The sequence below is a fragment of the Mixophyes fleayi genome, chromosome 12, assembly GCF_038048845.1.
Source record: "Mixophyes fleayi isolate aMixFle1 chromosome 12, aMixFle1.hap1, whole genome shotgun sequence".
In the NCBI taxonomy this organism is placed as follows: Eukaryota; Metazoa; Chordata; class Amphibia; order Anura; family Limnodynastidae; genus Mixophyes; species Mixophyes fleayi.
Window position 1 is genome coordinate 73414995 of NC_134413.1, and position 26148 is coordinate 73441142.

General features: G+C 42.5%; 1 protein-coding gene across 2 annotated transcripts in view; it reads left to right on the plus strand.

Moving 5' to 3' along the window:
- The first annotated feature begins 483 nt into the window (after window positions 1-483).
- INSRR (insulin receptor related receptor) overlaps window positions 484-26148 on the plus strand; it is a 48312-nt gene continuing 22647 nt past the window's right edge. For both annotated transcript variants that reach the window (XM_075193283.1, XM_075193284.1), the window contains exons 1-8: window positions 484-821; window positions 10168-10710; window positions 21029-21341; window positions 21996-22138; window positions 22407-22551; window positions 23185-23399; window positions 23537-23663; window positions 24148-24386. In XM_075193283.1, the coding sequence (XP_075049384.1) occupies window positions 719-821; window positions 10168-10710; window positions 21029-21341; window positions 21996-22138; window positions 22407-22551; window positions 23185-23399; window positions 23537-23663; window positions 24148-24386 (1828 nt within the window). In that variant the 5' untranslated portion in view covers window positions 484-718. The remainder of the gene's footprint in view (window positions 822-10167; window positions 10711-21028; window positions 21342-21995; window positions 22139-22406; window positions 22552-23184; window positions 23400-23536; window positions 23664-24147; window positions 24387-26148) is intronic.

Below are 26148 nucleotides of genomic sequence, written 5' to 3' on the forward strand. Positions count from 1 at the left end.
TCTAATATGTAAAAATGCTTTAAAGGAGAGTATATATATATATGTATGTGTAGAGCACTACGGAATTAGTGGCGCTATATAAATAAATGATGATGATATATATGTAGTGTATATATATATATATATATATATATATATATATATATATATATATATATATATATATACATTTATTTATATATATATATATATATATATATATATATATACACATATATATATATATATAAATCTCTATGGATTTTGTTTTTGATTTTGCACAAATCTCTGCATACCAGGATTCTGTGCCATAATTCCTAGCTCACCTTTATTATACTGAGTTTAGTGGAATAGCACTGGGAGGCGTGGCTACCCTCTTGCAGCCAATGAGCTGCACAGTGGGCGTGTCAGCCTGGCAGGCATCAGATACACCTGCTGTAATAGAAGGATCCAATGCTAGGCCACGCCCCTCCCCACTCAGGTGCTCTCAGTCCCTCTGGTCAGGACTATACTCTGCTATAATCCAGCACTGGTCTGTCTGCAGCTACAGTGTGGGATGTGCAGTGTGCTCCCCAGGCACCATGCCTCAGGTACTGGTAGCCTGATGGAGGTTTGATTTTATATTTGTTTTTATTCATTATTTTATTTTTTATTTTTTTAGCCCATTTTATCTGCACTTTTTGAGACTTTTTCCTTGCACTTTAGTAGATTTTTGTTTCAAAGTTGGAGCCCTGCAAGTATGGAGAGACCAGCAAGATCAGCCCCCTGCATCTTCATTATTGTCTTACACACAGCCCTGCTGGTCCTTCTTGTGTTCACTCCTAGTGGCGAGATGACCGATTGTAAGTGGCTCTTGTATTTGATTTTATACAGTAATCTGTAGGTGGCTGTGAGATTGTATGTTGTACTGCGGAATATGCATTGCTGTGTCATGTTATATATCGTGTCTGTAGCTTAGGGATGTATGTAGTTACATGCTGGTGGTGGGGCTCTGTAATTGAGTTCTATGGGCTACTTCTGAAATATTTCATGTGATATACTTGTATGTATACTATATTATTTCTTTATTGCATGCACTTTAATCTATTTAGGCTAGTCATGTAGCTGTAAATTATTGCCAGGATATGAACATCATATATATATATATATATCTCATTAATGTCCACGGTTTGGGAATATTTTAAGTTTCAAGATTCCCTAATTTAGCGCCAGACTCAATATGGCGTGATGTGTTTCCAGAACAGTCCGCAGAGACCCCCAGTAGGGGAATGGGGTTCAATTGTTGCTGTGGTACTTGGTCATAGCGCCGTGCACACTGCCGGCAATTACGGTAGACATCACCACTCATTTTTTCCTTGCACCAAAAATTACCGGAGATTTCTGTCAAAATCTCCTCTGCAAATTGTCTCGGGTACGCCCGCAGCTAATTAAATTCCCCCCTATGAATAGACCTGGGACAACAGCCGATTCGTGGAGGGGTGGTACTGGGAACGTCAAACTTCGGCGGTGAAATTTCTTGGCCGAATGAGGGGAATATGTCACAGAACGTTTTGTGTCAATTTAAATCAAATCTACTTTAGGATCATGGTGTAATAAAATTGACATTTGGGGCTAGATTTACTAAACTTCGGGTTTGAAAAAGTGGAGATGTTGCCTATAGCTGGGGTACCTATCTGTTACATGGTCTCTGGCATGCTGGAACTTGTAGTTCCACAGCAGCTGGGGTGCCTGTCTCTGTTACATGCATCCTGGCAAAAATGAAAAAGTGGAGATGTTGCCTATAGCAACCAATCAGATTCTAGCTGTCATTTATTTAGTACATTCTACAAAATGACAGCTAGAATCTGATTGGTTGCTATAGGCAACATCTCCACTTTTTCAAACCCGCAGTTTAGTAAATATACCCTTTTGGTGTTTTGATGGTTAATAGGAAAGTTTTTATTTCATTTGGAGGTTTTTTTTTGAGCATTTTTTCAGTTTACAATAGAATTTGTCAGAAATTGCTTTTTAAAATGGTTCATATGCTGTTACGTTATTTCCTTCTTTGCTTTTATCTTTTACTTGACGGATTACTTGGTATGTCTACATCTGCAGACGTCAGTTTCGGGTTTTCAGTTTAGAGACACAGCCCAGATGAGGGGAAGTAACATGAGGTCAGGTGCATATAGCAGTCACAGGAAGTTTTGAGGTATAAAGCGTTCGCCCATACATCCTTGTGACTAAAAAAAGCATTAAACCGTTTGCTGCTTCGTCCTCAAGGGCCTGTTGTAAGCACCCAGGTAGCTGTAGCGACCAATCAGGTGCCTGCTTTTATCAGTGCAAGTTATCCCAATGCAAATGTCTGGTTTCTGAGGCTTTTTGTTCCTGTGTTTGTGTTTTTTTGAGGTTTGTTTTTCTGGTGGTATTACATGTTTTTCATTGTTTCCTGTTTCTATGCATTTCATGTGCCCGAGTCCTTGGGCAGATTTAATTTAAACATTCCGTCATTATTAACTTTGTGTCAGTGTGATGTTGCCCAGCCACTATATCTGAGGCGTAGACATCCCTGAAAGATCGATCACATTTTGGAGAATTGTTTTTTGTAGGAACAATATAAGCCTATCATATTCTGCACTATGCTTACTCTCTAGTGATCTGCCTACTCTCCAGGAATGTCCGGGAGACTCCTGAATTTCTGAGAGTCCTCCCTGGAGAGCAGGGCAACCTCCCGATTCCCGGACGGTTTGCAAAGTTAAATGGAGGGGGTGGGGCTTATTGATGTGATTCGCACGTCATCGTGGCCCTGCTGGTATAGGACAAAATGGTGATGATAGCTTAGGGGGCAGGGGTTAGGGCCTCCACACGCCCACCTGTCCCTGGACCTCCTGGAACATGGATTGACAAAGTAGGCAAGTATGCTACAAATGCATACCTCATAGCATTTAGAATCCTGAAAGTGGGACTCTAACCCTGCCCCTTTCTGTACAAACCTGCCCACAAATGGACATTTTTTTCTAGCAAACTCCACCCACTGTCATGTAAAGCTCCACCCCTTATATACCAAAATCGGGACCGTTGGGAGGTATGGCTTATGTCTGGGAGAGCAGACATTGTCCGTCTCTTAGGCGTACTGGAATAGTCTGTTTTGTGGACATCATGGTGTCTGGTCCTTAATCCATTGGTAGCTTGCATTTCCATAAAATGGCTGCCACTGTATGCAAGCTACAGGTACGCTTTTAACTTAACATGTGATCAAGACACATGATCAGCCACGGTTTCTGTTTAATTAGTAATAGAATATTTGACGAAGTGTCTGGTGTTTGTGGAATTTCTGACTGGGAGCCTGCAGAAATGACCATCTTGTTACTGGTTAACAAACTGACGTGAATACAAGACTTAGCATGGGTACACACTACAGAAAATGTATCCCGATGCAACATCGTTAATGGTTTTACCAACGACTGAAAGTCCCGATCAGCAGCCGATCCCTGTGTACACACTATACACGTTTTACACAATTTACCGTCAGATCTGTGCTCTTCATCTGTCATAACCATCGGCTGAAAAGATTGTGAGACTGTAAAATCATTGGAGATCTATGGACACCAAAAACCTGTAGTGTGTACCCAGCCTTAGAATATCACTTCAGATTAAACTGCAAAGTAAGACAATTGAGGGAGGGCTGGGTAAATATTGGTACAATATATATCTTTACTAATGTTATCAAATGTGAACATTGTGAGGAGACTGTTGACATTAAGCCCTCTCCCTTTAGGAGAATGGAATCTGGGAGATTTATAACCCCCCGGATGACCAACAGCCCTAAAAGTGACTTTCATTTATTTGTAAGTAAACAAGACTAAAGCTTCCAACAAATGTGACCTAAAGCCACCATGCACGTGGGCCTCCAATGGACCTCCTAGGACAGCTGAGAATGATTTAAAATCATTCAGTTCCAAAAATTACGTTGGCCGTGGAGTGAGTTCAATGCCTGACGGCAGTCATGCACACCTTCCAGCAGTCCGATTTGATTTCAACATGGTTTATTGAAAAGTAGGCATGGCTTTCAGCAATTGGGGGGTGGTTTTTGGGCTGATCAGGTCAGTCTTTTAGTCCAGATTTTGCACTTATTCAATGGTGGGAGGTATGAAATTGGGTACAGATATTCAGGACGTACTCCAGAGTTGAACGCAACTTGGCCGTAATCTCAAGAAACGTCCTATTCTATATTTGTTGCATATGTGCTAGGTTTACAGTGGGTGTATTACACGCCCATATGAACCAGGTGGTAAGTGCGATAAAACTTTGCAAACAGTTGTTTTCTTCCTTGGGCTCCCTGGTGGCCTTCACAAATGGCTTAACTGCTCGCTCTGCTGAACGCAGACAGGAAAAGGAAATGCGTCACTAGTTATATAATGTGACCACTCCTTTCCTCTTGACTCCTTTCTCTCCCCCCCCCTCCTCCTTCTCCCCTTGCCTCCTTACACCCCCACCCCCACCCCCTCCATCCCTCTTGTCTTCACTCATCTACTTTCAGAATTAGGATGAAATTCTGAAAATGGATGCCGCTGTGGCTAATCTATCAGCATAGACTACTTTACCATTAGAGGATGGAGGACCATTAATAAATCCAACAAATAGAAAAATTGAGAAATGTTTCAAGAAACTACATATCTCTGCCAAAACAAGATTTAAAGCGGGAGTGTCCATGGCTCCCATTTCCAGACAACTAGGACTGATTATTTTATTTGACACCATCACATTTTCACCCAGAAGTGTATCAACAACTGTAGTAGCCAGAAGAACCTGCCTAGACTTCCCTGCGAAGGCTCATTGCTCTTCGGAGACGTAAGGCTCATGCTTCAACAAACTACATCTGTAACGTGGCGGGATGGTCATCAGACATTATCTCCTTGATTTGTTCTCCTCTAAGGATGGACGATTCGGCGCAAAGATTCTTCAGACATTGGATGAATAAAAATCGTTTATACTTTGGTCAGTTTACCTTTTTGCCCAGCTTCTATAAATGCTTGGGTACATGCCATTCTTGAGGGCTGCCAGGAGGAAATTATGTACTGTTAATTTATTTTCTTCAATGGACTCTGGCAGCCTTATTATTTCCCATCTATGTTGTACGTTATATTTTTCAGGAACGGCTTGGTAAGTTACCCAAAGACGTGATTGGTCGGACAGCTACATGGTCGATCTAGTGAGGTGTTTCCTTTGCATGTCTCTGTTCAGCTGGGCACGGAGATAACCCATTTGATAGGGCTGCCGTGGATGCTTTAGAGGAAAAGCAATTATCGGTACATAATTTGCAGCCTAAGAGGTGAATTCACAATCGGCCAATTCAGAAGCAGTCGGCTAGTGATGGCGATTCTCATTATTATCAATGTGTATTTGCGCCAGACACAAGGCTGGCGCAAATAATACGGCTGTAAAAGGCATATCTGTGTTGGGGTCTGCATCGGCTTGCAATTCCAAAAACCCAACCTTGCTGTACTTGGTCTACATAGGAACCCAACTTCCATATCCCATCACACCCCTTCAAGCACAAATATGCCGCGTGGCACACATCAATAGGAAGATATTTTTTTTTTTATTTTTTTTGTTTTGTGGGCGTGCACAGAGCGAGCGCGCAATTTACGCTACGCAGGCGTACGTTCAACTCTGCGTCAGGTCATCCCCCTCACTAGTTGGTGGTACGCCCTTCCTGACAGTTCCGTCCAAATCAGGACAGCTGTAAGATATGTAACCGTGCATTATACCTAATGTACACAACAGTCAATCAACACAGTGCATATGTTTACTGTATATACAGCAGATGTTGAAATCTGAGTATTTACCATCGTATATTGTTTTGGGCAAAATATCAAAAACAGCAGCCAGGTTATTTTTGCCCCTCCAGGAAGCCGTATAACCAGCATTTCTAGGAGGTGCCGCTGTTAACTCCTTGTCTGCCAGTGGAATGCTGGAGATGTGCAGGTCTTTTACTGACACAGAATGTCGTCCTGTTTTGGAATAGCCTTGTATACCGTTTTATTTTGGGTACATCGTGTTTTGCTGGGCTGAACAACTTAAAGTACTTAAAATCCCCAAACTTCTATGAAAATGTAAAAAAAAAATAAAAAAAAAAAAAAATTCTAGTTGAGTTGGAACCAATATTATGCTATAAATAAACATTTTTATTTTTTTTTAGTTGGACTGATCTATGCAAAATTGTACCTCCTATATCTGATTCAGCCTTGTTGTCAGCCAAGAATATAACCTGTTTACAGTAAATGGACTTAATAGGTAAAGTGAACAGGAACTCGTTACTTTGTGCAATGATCTGTTGTTGGGGTAAATATGTTATTATGGAGTCAGTGTGAGGACATGAATTCTTGGTGGACCGCTTGATCTTCACATTACATTACTTTCTTTGGACAGAGAAGGGTCTTTGAATGGCAGCACGGTGGCTCGGTGGTTAGCACTTCTGCCTCACAGCACTGGAGTCATGAGTTCGATTCCCGACTATGGCCTTATCTGTGTGGAGTTTGTATGTTCTCTCCGTGTTTGCGTGGGTTTCCTCCGGGTGCTCCGGTTTCCTCCCACACTCCATAAAACATACTAGGAAGTTAATTGGCTGCTATCGAATTGACCCTAGTCTGTGTGTGTATATTAGGGAATTTAGACTATAAGCTCCAATGGGGCAGGGACTGATGTGAGTGCGTTTTCTGTACAGCGCTGTGGAATTAGTGGCGCTATATAAATGATGATGAATTACTTGTTTCAATGCTTCTTGTGCCATCTTGACCCGTCCCTGATGTGCGGTCAAGTGAATTTGTACTAACGCACCATTTTACCATAAAATAAACCAATGCTCTCTGTCCTTCCCAGTGCAAATAGGGATGTCTGCATCTCAGCAATGCAGGTACTATGTTGGTTGGACCAACGTTCAGCGTATCTTTTCACTTGGAGCTATCACATACTTGACTTTCTGGGAGACTTTTATGCCCCATGGGCATAAAAAGTATAAAAATATGAATTGATTCCACCAGTTAGGCATGAGGCCATTCAGTAGGCCTCAGTCTTATTAATGTCTCCCACCTCTGTGTGTTGATGATGGACACATTCTCCTGGTTCCGATAGTGGGGTCGTGGGCATGCGAATCACATCTTCGTGATACCCATCCCAGTCCACTTTACTGAACTGCTCTCTTGGGAGTCTGGGAGAACTCCTACAAATTCTGAAGTTTCCTGGATGTTCCGGGACTCTCGGCAACTATGCACTTTGCCCACAAACTTATTTGAGAAATCTAACGTTTGTCTTTGCAACCTACACATTCATTTGTAATACCGGTTGTGTTTCCATAACGATTTGCATCTGATACCCGGTGGAAGGTTTTCTACATACAAATGCTAATAAAAGGACAACGTATCTAGTGCTGGACCTTGAATACTTCAGTTCTGTCTGTGTATTCTTTTATACATAAAAAAAGGTCTCTTCCTCTGTCCTATTCATAAAAATGGGGTCTAGTATTCTTGGTGCTGGAAATGCACTTTTAACGTAATTTTGGCCATGTTCACAGTAGGGAATCTATAGCGTTTTTCCATTGCCTTGATCTCCGAAACATCTCTAATATTTCAATATTTATCAAAAAATAAAATCAATTATATAAAGCTCATATGTATTTATTTATTTATTTTTATAAACGTAAGAGAACAAAAAGTTGTCTTTTAAATATGGATCAAAGTGGAGTGTTCCTTTCTTAACCTTCATGCAGGTTGCAGTATGCGGACCCCTTACAGCACTTGTTTAATTTACCATGATCTTGTTGATGCAGTGTAAAACACAACTTGTACTAGTGTTTTAGGCCGTTCATACTTCCTCAGGGCAAATGGTGTTGGCTGTCAGAGGGAGCGTGATTAGCCGCAGCCTGAGTGAGTAGTCCATCACGTGATGCCTTGCCCGAGAGGTACAAAAATGTTCAGTCACTCCTTAACCCACCTAAATACTGAACCCCAGGGCAGCTTTTTTTTGACAAGTTGTAGACAGCACAGGATCACTGGAAGCAGCCTCCAGGTCCCCACTACACTCTGCTGCTGTCAGACGGGGCTGCAGTAAATAACGGTTGGTGAACCTTTTCTGCATGTTCTGGCACAAACCAGAGTATGGTGGGGCTTGGTTTTTTAGTACCGAGATTCACAACGGCAAATGCGTTGAAACCAGCTTCCACCCCCAGCATTCCACTGAAACTGCTATCACAAAAGTGATCAAGCATGGTGGCTCAGTGGTTAGCACTTCTGCCTTACAGCACTGGGGTCATGAGTTCAATTCCCGACCATGGCCTTATCTGTGTGGAGTTTGTATGTTCTCCCTGTGTTTGCGTGCGTTTCCTCCGGGTGCTCCGGTTTCCTCCCACACTTCAACAACATACTGGTAGGTTACTTGGCTGCTATTAAAGTGGCCCTAGTGTCTGTTTGTGTGTGTGTGTTAAGGGATTTAGATTGTAAGCTCCAATGGGGCAGGGACTGATGTGAGTGAGTTCTCTGTACAGCGCTGCGGAATCAGTGGCGCTATATAAATAGATAATGATGAATCTACTTACTGCAAAGTCTAAGGGTCATTTCTCCATACTCATTCTCCTGGACCTCTCTGCTGCATTTGACACTGTTGATCACCCTCTTCTCCTACACACCCTTCACTCCATTGGCCTTTGTGACACAGTCCTTTCCTGGTTCACTTCCTACCTATCGAACCGCTCCTTTAGTGTTTCTACCTCTGGCACATCCTCCCCTCCACTCCCACTATCTGTTGGGGTCCCACAAGGCTCTGTTCTTGGCCCTTTACTTTTTCATTGTACACCTCTTCTCTTCACCTCCAATACCACCTCTACGCTGAAGACACCCAAATCTATATCTCTTCCCCTGACCTCTCTCCTTCTGTACTATCTCGTGTAACCAACTGTCTTTCTGCTATCTCCACATGGATGTCTCCTCTCTCCTCGCTGACCCTCGCCCCTCACCTCTCCCCCTTTCCTCATTTGTTTCCGTATTCCTACATTCTGTGGTGGTACTATACTTTTGTCTTTCTAAAAAAACAAACTAAATGATGTCTAACCTTTACAACACCATCTATTTATCCAATCTTAATGTGCATTGTACAGCACAGGAAATGATGGTGATAACTCCCAATTACTGTGTGCAATGACATACGTTGTATCTTATATTGGGTAAATAATTCTTATTATTTCTATAATTGTTACTTATAAACTGCAATATCAATATTTTAAGAAGCACAGTTCTCGTGGTTGGAAACACTATTGAAACCCCAAAGACCAACTGTAAACTTTATTATGTAACTATTTCGTTTGCTTTATTGGTAATTTACTATCACAGGCAATAGGGGCATTATTACAGTGTTATTTGATAGACATACAAGAATTACTGGTGGTAAAAATAACCATTCACAGAGAAAATGTTCCCTGGTCAGGAATAAATTGGGCTGAATGACCCCCATGCATGCGCCGCTGAAAGACTCGGAAGCCAGAGGTGGGTATGTTGTTCTTTAAAATTAAGAACATTAAGTGGAAACACTGGTTGTATCCCACTGTTTGTAGCATCGTTCCTGAATGGAAAAATCAGGACAAGTTAGGCCACACCCATATCCGTCCAAATCCCTATTGTGGGGCCACTTTATGTACTCGCTTGGGACTAAGCAATTTGCTAAAATACATTCTTGACCAATGATGCTCAACTTTTGTTTAGCAGAGACCCCAAAGCATTAATTTGCCATTATTTTGACACCCCAAGAGAGTTGATTCCCGATAGACTGTATTGCATATCTGACACAGGGCCCCCTAAAAATAATTTCTGGGGTCCCCACTGGAGGTTGTGACCCACAGGCGGTGCATCTCTGCTCTAGACAAGACTAAGGAAATCTGGTTCATGAGCAAAATAATATTAATTCTAATACATTTTCCTTATTATTTGCAGTGCAAAAATGTTTCTTTTTACAGGACCCTAAATTATTGCATGTCTTGCTTAGCATAATCCTTAAGTGACCTACAGAAGCCTGAATTGAAAAATGTTTTAAAGGGGTCTGTATCCACTAAATGTCAATCATCAAAGGCAGAATGTGCGAGTGTTTTATGGATGGCTCGTAGTTGTCCAGTAGTTATGGCATCATCTATGGGTTCTCTCATGACTAATTTCTTTTCTCCTCTAGTTTGTGGAAGCATGGACATCCGGAATGATGTATCCCAGCTCCATAGGCTGGAGAACTGCACCATTATCCAAGGTAATCTACAGATATTACTTATGTTTGGAACCAAACCCGAGGATTTCCGAGGCCTGAGTTTCCCCCGTTTGACGATGATCACAGAGTACCTTCTCCTCTTTCGCGTCTACGGCTTGGAGAGTCTAGAGGAACTCTTCCCCAACCTGTCTATCATCCGTGGCACTGATCTCTTCTTCCACTACTCTCTGGTGATCTTTGAGATGCCCCGTTTGAGAGAGGTTGGCCTTCACAGCCTCACCAACATCCTACGAGGGGCAGTACGCATTGAACGGAATCAGGAGCTCTGCCACATTTCCACCATAGACTGGTCTCTGTTGTCGGACACGGTGGATAACCACTACATAGTGGGTAACAAGCCGGTGGAGGAATGTGCGGACGTCTGTCCGGGGATCCTGGACTCCTCCTGTGTGAAGACGGTAATAAATGGAGTGGAGGAACCACGTTGTTGGACGTCACGTCACTGCCAGAAAGGTCAGAATAATTGGCTAAAAAATAAATCACTGTCTTTAAATAATTTCATGCGTTCAATTGTTAAGGGAGGGTGACATCTAAACATGTGTTAGAATTACAGAAGCCTTAAACCTTTCCTGCAAGATGCATTGTTAAAAATGTTCTTGTATCGAACAAAGAGGTCCTCAATTTGGGAACTGTCCTGCTGTGTGCTGTCTGCAGTAGAAGCTCTTTGAAATACAAACCAATGATTCCTAATTGTCTATCACTAAACTAAAAGAACACTATAAAAGATGGGTCAATGGGATTGAAGTACAAAAGCGGGCCTGTTTAACGCAACTTGTTGCTGCACTAAATGGTAAATAGCCCATGTTGTGTGTAGCAGTGTATTACATCTGCACACCATACAAAATAAACCATAGAGCCACTGTCCTTCTGAAAAAAAGACATTTGACTGTAATTCTAATCTGTTTTTTCTAATTTTTAAAATAATCTGTAGGTTGAGAAATTGCTGATGTAAATGATTGAACCACTAACCGGTAGACATTAGTTTGCTTTGTAGAAATGAGCCTCTGAAACATTCACAAATCTCTATATGCAAAGTTTCAGGGCTTTATTAGAAAGATGTTGTGATCACGGGCTGGGGTAGGGGAGCAGATGTTATCAGTGCTCTTGTTGCTAGACAGATTAAACGACTTTTAGTCGAAATTTGCTGACAACAGAGAACAATAGTTTGTGATCGCTTACACAGCAAATTTAAATACAATGTTAAATATCTCAAGGTTTGGAACATTGGCATTACCTTAATTTGCAATATATTATATCCTAAAGGAGCTGGCCTGTATCAATGCCTGTTTAAATAACAGGAAAAAGCAACAGTAGCAGTAGAGAGATGGAAACTTCTATTCATAACACAAAAGATACCTCTGGCCTGAAAAGCTTACAATTAATGTAGAAGAGTCAACCGTCAAAGAGGAAAAGATTAAGGCAAGTGCCAGTGTCTATAAGAGTGGACTTAAGTTGTACTAGGATGGTGTTTCCCGACTACAGTCCTCAAGCCCAGTCCAGATTTTTAGGACATCCCTGCTTGTGCACAGGTGGTTTAAATCAAATGCACTAATGATGTCACCTGTGCTCCAGCAGGGATATCCTGGAGCTTGAGGGGTTAAAGGGTGCAGGCTTAGCCACGTGGCATCTGGAGAGAATGTTGGTTTATCCTGAGCTGTGTTTGCCCTCCAGGCTGCAGGTAACTCTCTGGAACACGTGCCATGCAGGATCCTATGTTTACTGTAAACATTCGTCTGACATCTGGGGAATAAACACTCATTTCTCATACCGGCTAACCTAGTAGGGCCTGTTTGTTACGCGATGGCTGCAATCCCGACAGAAGTTGGCCAGGGCTGTCATCCATACATATTGGTGTCCAAATTAAGGGGTATATTTAACAAATTGTGATGGTGCACTAACGTGCACTTAACATAGAATCCATGCCCCGATGTGTCCCCCGCATGTTTATTAAAGATGCATCGTAGCAGATATCGTGGATATCTGCTGCTTTGCATTCTGCTTCGTTTTGGGGAGCAGTCACCATTCAATAGTATGGTGACTGCTCCCTCTTGCAATCTAACAAGATTTTTTTCGGGAACTTGTCTTGATAATGTACACCAGCTGAAGCTGGCATACATTATCATAAATGAGAAATCTCAGTGCTGTCAGCTCTGCTCCGAAGAGCAGAGCTGGACAGCGCATGTGTGGAGGGATCACATGATCCTTCCCTGTCAATCACCGCTCGCTCTCTGCAAACTATAGTTGCAGAGATCGAGGGAGATGTTTGTGCGCATGTGAACTACACATGCGCAATTGATGAAAGAAGAAGACTGAAGAGGACGAGGAGGTGATCCAGGGACATCGCGTTCCGAAGAGGGGGGTAAGTATGATTTTTTTTTTTATCACAGAAACAGCAGTTTTTCGGAACTGCTGTTTCTGTGCAGGGTTGTACATAAATGAGAGAAATAGTTCAATCCTTATCATTGCGATAAGAATTGAAAACTATTTTTCACTTTATGTTAATATTGATAAATGTGCCCCTAAATCTCTCTCGTATCAGAACTAGTTTTCTCCCAAACGTTTTTTTTTATTAACCCCCCCCTCAAATCTTGTTGAACTTTTTAAATGAATAAGACTCTCAAAACTAAAATGAGCCTCCAATAGTATTATAATTGACGACAAACACTTTTATTTTATTTTTCTTTAAGCAAATTAGCCGTGTGTGATCGCTCCTCGCTTTTGTGACGCATCCCCTTTTTTGTTTTAATAGAACTTTGTAGCGCATACATTAACCCTCTCCCAGGAAAGCCGAAAGCAATTAGTGTATCAGTTACTGAGTTTTTTTAGTTTTTCCCATTTAGAGAAATGCCTTCCACCTTTAAAAGCTGTGATGGGCAACCTTCTAACCTTAAAAGGGGCAGAACGTTACTACTTGTCCTACTGGTTACCTCTGTGCATTTGGTTGGGAGAGGGGTGGGAAAACCTTGCGGTTACGGTAAGCTCGTTTTTAGAAACCCAAGTCGTGTTCTCTGTCTGTGGTGTAGGAAGATGCCCCAGAAGTTGATTTCCCAACTCTCTACATGTGACTTGTGGAAACTCCCACACTCTAGGTAAAGGGATAAACCAATTGACATGTTTATTATTAGACCAACTAACCTAAAGGTCTGTAAACTGATAAGTAGTAGACGACACTACGAGTTTAATCTCTGATAACATATCTCCCAAAATCCGTCTCACTGGCAGCGGTATGGGGGTGTGGTCTCATCATGATGGGGACCACCCTGGGCATGGTGAGGGCTGGCACGCACTCTCCCCCCCCCCCCCCCATCCCCCCCACCCCTTCACTATTGCAATGGTAATAGTCCAATGTATAGGTAGAGAAAGTGGCTTTACAAAAGGTGGCTCTCTTGCTCGTAGCTATGGGCGCATACCATGAAGCCTAGGAAATTCATTTAAGTGATTGGAATAAATCTGAAGTTTTATTACACTCCCAACATTCTGCTTATAGCATGCTCAAGCACCAGGGAGCATTTTTGGAGAGTAATAAACTTCAGGTCGTGGGGGAACGCCATCCATTCGCATTTGGCTGCTTGATTTGGGCAACAGGACCACCAGAGTGGACAGCGCTTGTGGCTGTACATTGTTAATAACTAAGGAGAGTAGCGTTAAGTCTCGTGTAGTTTCCGATGTTGAAGAAGACTGATCTCGCAGAAACCAGGTAATCTGGTTATCTGCAGACAAGTAGTCAAGTAGTGCAACTCTGGATTGTTAGTGTGTCTGGAGGGCCCCCTCTGGCCCTGGGGCGGGCTGGACAACCCCTACTGCTGAAAACTCAACTTTTGGCACCCAGCCCTTCTACACAGGTTTGCACTGGGCTGGGGGATTACATCAGTAATAAGTTTAAATCTGTGACCTTGTGTGATTGTGTCAGTGGGTTAAGAGTGGTATGTGACAGTATCATGATGTGAGGAAGGGAATGGAGGCAGCAGGAAGCCACAGACTGAGAGTTATATAGTGGAAGGAGCAGGGTCCCCCAGCAGCACAGAGTAGTGATGTCTGGCTTTTGTCATCCTGCTGCATGAATTTTGTAGTGTCAAACACTCCTCCTATATGAAACCAAATTGTTAGAACTGTGCTCCGACAACTGTGTTACATAAGCGTCATGGTTCTGAAGTCAGGATGTCCTCTTCTGTGGTGACAGACCTTTCCTGCACATCCTTGTCTGGCTTGATGTTTACATATCAAATATGGGCAAATTGTGCCAAGTTTTTCCACCAGCCATAAACCGGATATGGTCGGCGGGTGTCTATGGACTGTGTATTTTTGCCGTTGCATGCCAGCGCTTAGGAAACCCTTTTTAAAGGGATAGGGTCATGGACAAAAAATGTTTGTTCTAAAGGTGTGTTTATCGCTAGATAGAAGAGAAGTGTCATCATGTGTACGCAGGGGCACGGTCTCTACGAGAGCCTTGTACAGCAGGCACTCTCACCCCTTGTTATCTCTTGAAGGTGAGACTTTGTCAAGACCCAGGGTTAACGATGGGCAGAGAGGAAAGGGAGGCTCAAAAAGGGGGCTGGGAAAGAGTTGGTGTGGAGGCAAAGCAGGAACCTCCGCTACGCCTTGCCTACAATGGCGTCTCCTGAGTTTAGTTTTGTCTTCTCTTGTGGGATGAAGAGATCAGAAGTCCTGTCTATACTTGGAACTAGAAGCCTGGACTTGAACTTCCACTTCCAGATTCCGTAAATTAAAAATAAGGTTTATTAAAAGGAAAAAAAATGCTTTATTTTAATCCTAAAACTTTTTTCCAACTGGTTGAAGGGTGACTTATAAATGGGAAGTAATCAGACTGGCATGAGTTATTAGCGGTGTCACCCAGGCTTCAGTATTGGGCCCTGTCTTTTTCAATCCTTCCATTAACGAGTCAGATGCTTGGTTGTATAGGGAGAGGAATCAGTAGCAGAAAGAAAGAAGTAATAATACCACTGTATAGGTCATTGGTACGGCCTCATCTAGATACTGTGTTCAGTTCTGGAGGCCATATCTCCAGAAGGATATAAATACATTACAGACTGTACAAAGAAGGGCAACTACAATGGTGCATGGCCTACAGCACAAAGCTTACCCGGATAGACTAAAAGATCTTAATATGTATAGTTTAGAGAAGAGAAAAGGGGGACATGGTAGAAACGTTCACATATATCCAGGGTTATAACAAGGTGCAGGAGGGACACATTCTACAAAGGAAGAGAAGTATTAGAACACGAGGACATGTACTGACACTGGGGGGAAGAGAAGTATTAGAACACGAGGACATGTACTGACACTGGGGGGAAGAGAAGTATTAGAACACGAGGACATGTACTGACACTGGGGGGAGAGAAGTATTAGAACACGAGGACATGTACTGACACTGGGGGGAAGAGAAGTATTAGAACACGAGGACATGTACTGACACTGGGGGGAAGAGAAGTATTAGAACACGAGGACATGTACTGACACTGGGGGGAGAGAAGTATTAGAACACGAGGACATGTACTGACACTGGGGGGAAGAGAAGTATTAGAACACGAGGACATGTACTGACACTGGGGGGAAGAGAAGTATTAGAACACGAGGACATGCACTGACACTGGGGGGAAGAGAAGTATTAGAACACGAGGACATGCACTGACACTGGGGGGAAGAGAAGTATTAGAACACGAGGACATGTACTGACACTGGGGGGAAGAGAAGTATTAGAACACGAGGACATGCACTGACACTGGGGGGAAGAGAAGTATTAGAACACGAGGACATGCACTGACACTGGGGGAAAGAGAAGTATTCGAACACGAGGACATGTACTGACACTGGGGGGGAAGAGAAGTATTAGAACACGAGGACATGTACTGACACTGGGGGTAAGAGAAGTACTAGAACACGAGGACATGCACTGACACTGGGGGTAAGAGAAGTACTAGAACACGAGGACATGCACTGACACTGGGGGGAAGAGAAGTATTAGAACACGAGGACATGTACTGACACTGGGGGGAAGGAGGTTCAGAGGAAATGTGAGGAAAAACTACTTCACAGAAAGGGTAGTGGATAAGTGGAATAGCCTCCCATCAGAGGTGGTAGAGGATAATAAAGTAACAAGAGCCTAGACAATGAGGTTTATTGGCCAACTTAACTATGAGTGAAATTGGCTTTTAAGTGTGGAAGACCATTTACAGCGCCAGCACATGTTCAGAGTCTGCATTTATTAGTGACTGAGGCATCCCAGTCCCTAGTGGGAGATATTAGAGTGGGCTACCCAACAGCGTGCACTTAGACACCCTAAGGGGCGGTATATAATGCACCTTATCAACATTGTCTCACAAGAGGAGAAACTATTTATATACAAGACCGCTGTGGTATCCTCTGTAGACCCTGCTGCAGTCATACAAATCCGCTAAGCCTTGCACTGGGCGGTCGGAGCTAAGAAACACAGACTGGGTTGTCTATATAGTGTCTTAATAGGAAATTGCACCAAGCACCGAATATAACCAATAAATGTTTTTCTTATGAGACTCTACTTATAAAGTATCAATAACACCATTTGATTTATGCAGTAACCCAAATTACTTACACATTTTTCTATATTACAGCGTAACCATGTACATTTAGATATCCTTTTAAAATGTGTGCGTATTTGTATATATGTATGTGTGTGCATTAAATTCTACAATTTATTAAGCATCAATAAACAAATAGTAAATGCATAACATTAAAACCAATGTTTATAAGCAAAATAATCTCCTGCAAGTTCATCAGACTACTTTTCAGGAGAAATTAGCAGCATATGATACCACTAGTGCTTCCTTCAATGACGTGTCGGGCCACAACCCTACGTGTTTTGTCATCAAGACTACTTGTGGTAGCACCGATCCTGGTTCTCCTTAAAACAGTGCTTCAGTTCATTGAATGAAGGCATTTGTAATCTCTGTTAAGGTCCCGTCACAGCATCTCTATGGGGTTTAGGTCTAGACTTCTACTCGACCATTCCAAAACCGTCTTTTATTTTTCTAACATAGTTGTAAATGTGCTGGCATGCTTAGGATAAAGTGTCATGGTTGCATAATCAAATATGGCCAAGCTCAGGTTGGTGGCCAGAGAGCATTGCGTCACATTTTCCTCTAGAATACTCTGATTTAAAGAGGCGTTCATGGTGGACTCTATGACCGTGAGACATCTTAGTCCAGTGGTTGCAAAGACATGTCAAACCACCCTTCCACCACTGTGCTTGATAGTTGCTATGAGGTTCTTAGGGTGATACACTGTGTGTTTGATTTTCACAATATATGGCAGTGTGCATTAAGACCGAACAGGTTAACCTTGGTGTGTATTCAATTATCTATCTCGCATAGAGATTATGCCCGTACTCCTGGCAGATTAGGCCACCCTCCCAGATTCGCATCAAATTAACAAATTATTATTATTATTATTATTTTTTTTTTATGAAATACTGTTCAAAAATATTTTAGTTGTAAAAATAAATCTCGTTTGTACACCTTATTTACATTTTTTTACCCCGTCTATGTAACTGAAGCCCATATTGTGATTTGTACACTTACTGTCCTGAGCCACGTCTTTTGCTTGTTTGTCTGATATGTTTGTCAGTTGCTCTTCTTGAAAAATAGCGATAGTTTTGCATAAACACTTCCACAAATGCGTGTTTCGTAATGTGAAACATGGATATAATTAATCTTCCCTCGCCCCCTCAGAAATTCTTTATTTAAATGTCTGTACGTATACAGTGAGAGTCCAGACGTGTCTTTTAAATGCAAATATCCCCCCTCAAACTTTTCCATGCCCTCAGTCTGCCTTGGTTTTGTAGTGTTAGGCACGTAATTGTGGTGGCTGGAAGCACTTTTTTCATATGGGTGACCTTGAGTATTCAGCCTAGCAATGAGGTGAATGGCATTATAATTCCATGCATAGAAGAGAAGTCATTTAAACAGTCACATTGCTCTGTTTACGTCCCTGCCAGCTCTTACTTCAGCAAGTCTGGAAACTGTCTGAATGCCGTAACAAAGGTGCATGGATTTCTTGTCTAACTTTTTCTGTCATACTGCTCTAGTTAAGAATAACTTTATATTAATTTCATGGTTCACCACATAAAACCATGAAATGATGTTATATTTACCTCACAGAAGGTTTATTTTCGTACCAGCCTCAAAGTGCAGTAACACATGGTAATTGCGCGCTCACACACAGGTCTATGGCGGCCATCTTGTCACCAAACTTTCCAACATGTCTGACAATTGATGGTTTTCAGGCAAATTGTCCAATATCTCTGCCGATATTCCAGCGTGTGGGGCCACTTTAATGAACTCAAATGTCTGCTTGCTACATTTTAATGGACATTGGCACCATCAAGTTAGTAAATGGCTCTAGGCCAACATGTGGCTCTAGGGCCACATGTGGCCCTCAGCTCCTCTCGGCTTTATTTTCGTATTGATTTGTCATTGCTTGTAAAACTTGTTTAATATCCCATCAGAAATGGACCATTTGCGTGATGATGATTTAGTAGTCGTCTTTGTATAGCTAAAAATATTCTGAGATCGCCTCGGATGAATCCAGAGACAACCAAACTGGTAGATAAGGTGTAGGGTAAAAACTAGCTGACTTAGTCCGGTGTTTCCAAACTCCAGTCTTTGAGAACCTCTAACGGGTCATGTTATTAGAATTTCTGTCTGTGGGGTTAGTACTGATCAAACCAAAACAGATCTCATCTGTGCATGGTTCAAGAAATCCTGAAACCAAGACCTGTTGGGAGCCTTCAAGCACTGGACTTGGAGAAAACCCTACCCTAGGCTTTCAGACTCTGGTTAGATTGGCTTTGATCAAGAAAGCAGGACAAAATGGCCACCTCCACAGTGTGTAGGTGACCAATGCACTTTAATAGAAACAAATATTGGTGACACAACATTATTTTATATAATGAAATAAAAGTACACCTGTAAATGGGGTGCTTCATCAATTCATTTGGTATTCTGTTATTTTCCATGCTGGTTTTCTCTGCCTCTTTTCAGAAAGTAGAGCAAAGGTTGCTAGACTCTTGGCGTGGCCCTGTTGATACATAAGTTGGCCAACTTTGTACCGAAGAAAGTTTCAATTCACAACAGAAACTTGTGCAATCAAGATGAATATAATGGTAACCTGTTTGGCAGACGAGGTCTTGTATATTGAAACATTGTTTTATTGGATGTGTTTGGCTTGTAAACAAGACGAAGGACAGTTAGTGCCCGGGGGCACAATACACAGTCGGTGCCACTTTTGCCCAGATCCCAGTGTGGAACTTGTGCCTGGTATCCTTGGCCAACACTGGCAGCCTCAAACGTTTCCCTGGATACCGTGGAATCTTCCTATTACCGCAGCCTTGTTGCTTTGTGCGTTTTCGTTTGCTCAACTTGTGTCAATGTTTAAACACCTAAAATGTAGTACATTGATAATGAAATGGACACAAGGTGGTACCACTCCAGTGTGTCACAGCTATTTAGGATGTTTGTGTGAAATTGACTTGCTTCTTTGGAATCACAGGGGAAATAACCTTTACCTGATTTAAGCTACTGTAAGTTTGTCTGCACGCAGCTGTCCATGTCCTTTGTATGTGTGTGATGTAATATAGTCAAGCCTGTAAGATTCAGGTTTGAAAACCCTTTATAACATAAGCTGGTCGTTTCTTCCTTTTTGTTTCAAATAAGATTGGGGCAATATTTCTTTTGACCTCCGCATCGTAGATGCCAGCATGTGAGTGTGGTCGTCATGGTTACTCTTATGCAAACTAAATGCATCAACATGTTGCATGCAATGCACTCGGATTGATGTGCGGCACAAGTGTCGTCAACCATGATACAATCACATAGCAGCAGATTGAGACCATCCTGGGTTCTGTGCAGGACTCTTATTCCTATACTTACTTTTTAATTATCGGCTTTATCACCCAGTACCAGGGTCACAAAAGAATAAGCAAGCATTCTATGTTGCCAGGGTAGTTGTTGATCACCCACATGGTGGAACCAGAACCAGATTAAGGCTTTGAGGGGCCTGGAGCATTTAAGACAAGGGGCCACTATTGTCTAAAATTAAGGATATAGTGTCTCTTCTTACCCTTTCATGCCACTCTCATTGCAGCCCCTCTCTCCCCCATAGGTCTCATTGCAGCCCCTGATAAGTCTCCGGCAGCGGGATTTATGAGCCGGGGCGCCCGGGGCAGGTGCTTCCTCTCCGCTTAAACCGACTCTGGGTACAACCATCATTCTCTGGTAGCCATATGAGTAAATCTAACAGGGTGGTTGCATTTGTGCAAGTTGCAATACTCTGGCTACTCCCAAACTTCCTTCTGTGCTGGCATAAAAGTTCATTCAAGTTCATACCTTGACTTCTACTGCATGGGGCAACTATTTGGTACCTACAGTTCTAGGCCCTGGACTTCCTCCCCAACTGTCCAGTCATCCATACATACGAAACGGGTACAGAGAATTACATTCACAATGGAGAAGGAGTTACAAGTGTTATCAGCCAACTGGTGTACTTAGAGATTAAAATAAATGGATAATATCATTGGAGACAGAAGACACAGTGCATCTCTGCAGCTCTTAATTATATTTCCCACTAACATAAAGGAACTTGACAAACTTGACTTCCTTTATTTGATTGCCCTCAAAATATCAAGCCAAGGGCTTCCGTTATTGGTGTAATTACCTGTTAAAATGCCAATGTAGCTTCTTTATTGACTTGTAATATGTTCGCTGTTCTCTGTTTTCAGTGTGTAACTGTGGTAAAGATATTGCCTGCACAAGCAGCGGTAAATGCTGTCACCACGAGTGTCTGGGAGGCTGCACCTGGCACGGAGACAATCGCGCCTGTGTGGCTTGTCGCAACTTCCTCTTCAACGAACAGTGCTTGCCCTCCTGCCCATCTAAGACGTACGAGTATGAAGGTTGGCGCTGTGTCACCTCAGAGTACTGCGAAAGTCTGCGTAAAGTCTCAGAGAACCCCCGGGAGTCCTCCAAATTTGTTATCTATGAGAACCGCTGTCTCTCCGAGTGTCCGTCGGGGTATACCAGGAATGAAAGCAGGTGTGTAACTCTCTGACTAACCAGACCAAGGTAAATCCCATCATGAACACAACTAATCTTTCCCTAATGCAACTTCAAAACAGATGTCTTGTTTTCACACTTCTACTCATCTTAAGGTTGACCATACAAAGAGCTACTAAACTGCTTCTTCATTGTTCCATGTTGAGTCGAATTGAGCAGCAAACCCATTCGAGATATGTAATTTTGTTTTTCATTGGGCATGCTGGAAAATGTTGGTTGGCAAAAGACCGCATGGTACATGTGTGCCGTTATCTGCCAGCTACACTGGTTAGGCCCCATGTAACACTGTTGTTTAGCATGAGTGCCAAATGGTCCACCATGTGTGGACTGGGATCTGTTCATTTGTTAAGTCAGGCCGAATCACTGGATCTTACCACTCGTAATCTGGCATTTCCCATGAATATTTAGAGTTTTCAATGTTTCTATGGCATCAGTATTATCATTAATTCTAGAAGAAATGCTGCATTCGAAATAGGGCATGTTTCCCATAAACCCTTCTTTCCGGAAGGGCTCCAACGAGACAGATCTCTGAAAAGACTTGCATCCGTGAAAAAGTTGGGCTTGATCACCTTGTAATAAGATGTGACTTATTTTATTCTGTATTTTTACAAATAATGTTGTATTTTATCACAGTACCTTTTGCCACAAGTGTGAAGGCCGCTGTCCAAAGGTGTGCAAAATTGGGACCAAAGCCATTGATTCCATTCAGACTGCCAAAGAGTTGACTGGTTGCACGCACATTGAAGGCAGCCTGATCTTCAACATTCGCAGAGGAAGTGCGTGTCCTCCCATGTTTGAAATAAAGTTGGTTAAGTATTGAATGGTTGAAGCAGTATAGAGAACGGGCGGAGAAATTGGGGACGTTTTCTAACTTGGCGTTGGCCAACCGTTGGAACTCCAGGAATCCTTTGTAAAACCAAAGAATCTGGCAGTTGTAATTCATTTCCTGTATGTCATGTTTTTACAAACAGATTAAGTCTGTGCCATTTGTCTGGTCAAATCATTTACACCACTAGTAAAATTCTGTTCCTGTTTTGCTTTCAGATAACCTGGCTTCTGAGCTACAGGGAAGTTTGGGTCTTATCGAGACCATCACAGGTTTTCTAAAAATCAAGCACTCCTTTGCTCTGGTCTCCTTGTCTTTTTTTAAAAATCTGAAACTTATCCGAGGAGACTCCATGGTGGATGGGTAAGAGACTGAACAATATATTCACACAGCAAGCTCCCTTTCAGACATTACCACAAATATCATATCTAAGACCTGCCCCTGTTCTGTACACAGTACTTGTAAGTTTGCTAAGATGTGAGTCTTACAAGATGGGTAGTTTTGGTTCTGTTATTCAAACAAATAAACTTGAAAATATTTAAAGATGCATTACATCTAAAAATGTGCTACTTTCTACTAGATCAATTATCAACTTGCATTTTGGGTTCGATGGCTTTTTAAAATTGTCCACACACGATTTGGCAGATATCACTCGATGTGTGATTATATCGCTCAATAGGTTAGCCACAAGTGAAAAGCGACCCTGAACATAATCCAATCTAGACTAGCCAGATATTGATTTGGTGTGCTGGAAAACCCATTATGTCCATGATCCATGTGCCTCATGATTTGGTCATTCGACCTTACTACCGAACGTCCATATATGGGACACAATCTGGTCACGTTACTTACTGCAGGTGCATATATGGGACACAATTGCCCATCAACCTTTTTGGGCTTCGCTCGTGTTTAGGCAAAGACCGATTTAAAGCCAAACAGTGGCCAAATTCTGATTCCATCATTTCACATCTTTCCTCTTTCTTTATTTTCTTTCAGGAATTATACTTTGTATGTCTTGGACAACCAAAACCTTCAACAGCTCTGGGATCCCAACCACGAGAGTCTCTCTATCCCTACTGGAAAACTATACTTTGCTTTCAACCCAAAGCTCTGCCTGTCGGAAATCTACCATACAGAGGACTTGACTGGGACAAAGGGGAGACAAAACAAGGCGGATATAAATCCACGCACTAATGGAGACCGGGCGTCCTGTGAGTCTTTCCAAACTGTCACCTCCCTCACTTCTTCATACATTTCTCATCAATGCTACTTGTCTCCAAAATGTCACCTCCATGGCTGTATGAAATTGAAAGATCTTGTCTTTTTTTTTTTTTTATTATTATTAAAGGCAACACCCAAGCTCTGCGATTTGTCATCAACGTAACGGAATCTGACCGCATCTTCCTAAGATGGGAGAGATATCAGTCGCCAGATTCCCGAGACCTGTTGAGCTTCATTGTTCACTACAAAGAATCGTAAGTTTTTCAGAAGGAAATAAACCTAACCAGAGTTGTTGGGGGAACTTGAGAATCGCAGTTGAGAAGATCTACCTTAGACAACCTATCAAATGCCGTTGTTAAACGGTATCGAGGAACTTTGTTGTATCTCTCCTAAGAATTTGAAGAGGCTATGGGATGTCCGCATGTGTAAGGGGAAAAAATATGAGCGATTCATGAGTAGGTGGTGATTAATCCTGGAGTTAATCCAGTGACTCCCAAACGGTCTGCCTAGGCTCCCCGGGGTGCCTCGGCAATCTAACAAGGGTGCCAGGGCCAGTGGTAAGCAAGGTGGGGGACTACTTGGCAATTATTTTGGCTTAGGGGTGCCTTGAAAAAATTGTGGAGGCCCTAAGGGTGCCTTGAACTGAAAAAGTTTGGAACCCACTGACGTAATCAATCAAATTTATGTAATCACGTACTCATTGACCGAATTATTTTGGCTTTTTTTTTTTCTTTAAAGACCATTTCAGAACATGACGGAGTATCTAGGGCAGGACGCCTGTGGGGCCAACAGCTGGAATGTTGTGGATGTCGAGCTGCCTCTGAACAACGAACAAGAACCAAGTATCACTTTATATAACCTGAAACCTTGGACGCAATATGCGATTTATGTCCGTTCCATCACTTTGAACGCAGCGGAGGAGGGAAGGAACTTTGGAGCCCAGAGTGATGTGGTTTATATTCGGACTAAACCAGCAGGTAGGAATACCCATGTTTGCCTTGTCTATTGCATCGCTTTGGTGAACGGAGAGTTCTCTGATAGAACAACGTCTTTTCATCTATCAATGTAGAATCCCAAAGAATCATTACGTTTACATTCACGTTAGAGTAGACTTTCCACAGCTACGAACTAGGCCAGACAATTTAACGTCCTCCTGACCCTTTCCTTACAAATATTTAGTTCTCTTCTATAACGTCATGGCCCTGGGACATGCACTGTTTGTATGGTATGTAATTGTGGCAGCGACCTGCTGGTGTTATTGCGAACTTGTCTGCTGACACAGGGTGTAACGGAACGTTGACTTATCAACTGTCCCAACACACTGACTGCAGAACTTCCTGGAATCAAAATATTCGGAAAGCCACAGCAAAGCAAGCTGGGTCCCAGCAGGGGTGTAGAGACGCCTGTGGGTTTACATGTATACTCACTGCCTGAAATTGTGATTTGCAATAAACAAGTTCTCTCTTATGCTGCCACCAACAATTTAGTGAAACAAAAAAAAAAACAAGATTAAAAGTCTTCATGTCTGTATTATCAACTTGCAAGATAAATGTACATGAAGATTTGAATGGCCAATAAATATATTTTCCAAAACTTTCTTGTAGACAACAATCTTGGGCAAACTGTGCACCTGTGGTGGAACACTGGGACAGCACGGTGGCTCAGTGGTTAGCACTTCTGCCTCACAGCACTGGGGTCATGAGTTCGATTCCCGACCATGGCCTTATCTTATGTGGAGTTTGTATGTTCTCCCCATGTTTGCGTGGGTTTCCTCCGGGTGCTCTGGTTTCCTCACACACTCCAAAAACATACTGATATGTTAATTGGCTGCTATCAACTTGACCCTAGTCTGTGTGTCTGTATGTTGGGGGCTTTAGATTGTATGTGGCAGGGACTGATGTGAGTGAGTTCTCTGTACAGCTCTGGCGAATTGGTGACGCTATATAAATATCGGATGATGATCATACGTTGCCGCTCCATAGCAAAGCATGTTTTGGTTGGCCAGTGATGCCCCCAGCTCTGTTCTTTTGAGCATGTGCCGATAGGTGCAGGCAGTGCCGGAACCATTGCTGTTGTAGTGTGTGGCAGTTATGGGACCAGCCTCTCCTCTAGGCCCTGTAACAAATTCGCCCTCTGCAACGACGGTTATTCCGGAACTCCTGAGATCCTCCTGGCACTATACATAATTGTTTCTAAAAACAGATGCTGAAAAGAAGCACTAGAACGAGTGCCAAAAGCACAGGTGAGATGAGGACATTCAAGACTACGTTGTATCATTTAGTACAGTATATACAAGTTTACACCAAAACAAATGGCAAGAACCTCGAGTACCTCTCTTCTTGGCTTTTATACAAACCTTGGTGCATGTATCATCTTCTACATGGCCAGTTGAAACCAACTTTGTTCCTGGAACCCAACCAAAGATAACTAATAAAATTGATCAGCGCTGGTTAGAAAGACCTTTTTTGTTTAACTACAGATTTGGAAAGGCTTCACTGTTGTACTGCGCTATGTCCTTGTGGTATGCTTTTAGACTTAAAGGGGAAAGACGCTGAAGGTCGTATGGCAATATTTATCGCAACACGTTGGGAATCCGGCCAGCAGTGGGGCGTACCTCATCATAGAGCATATCCCAGAATTGAGCGTGAGCATTGTGTTATCCCTGAGGACTTGTCTTGGGGTCCTAGTCCTGTGATTGCTGTCCTCTCCAAGTTACACTTTTAGATGTGTTTTGCATGA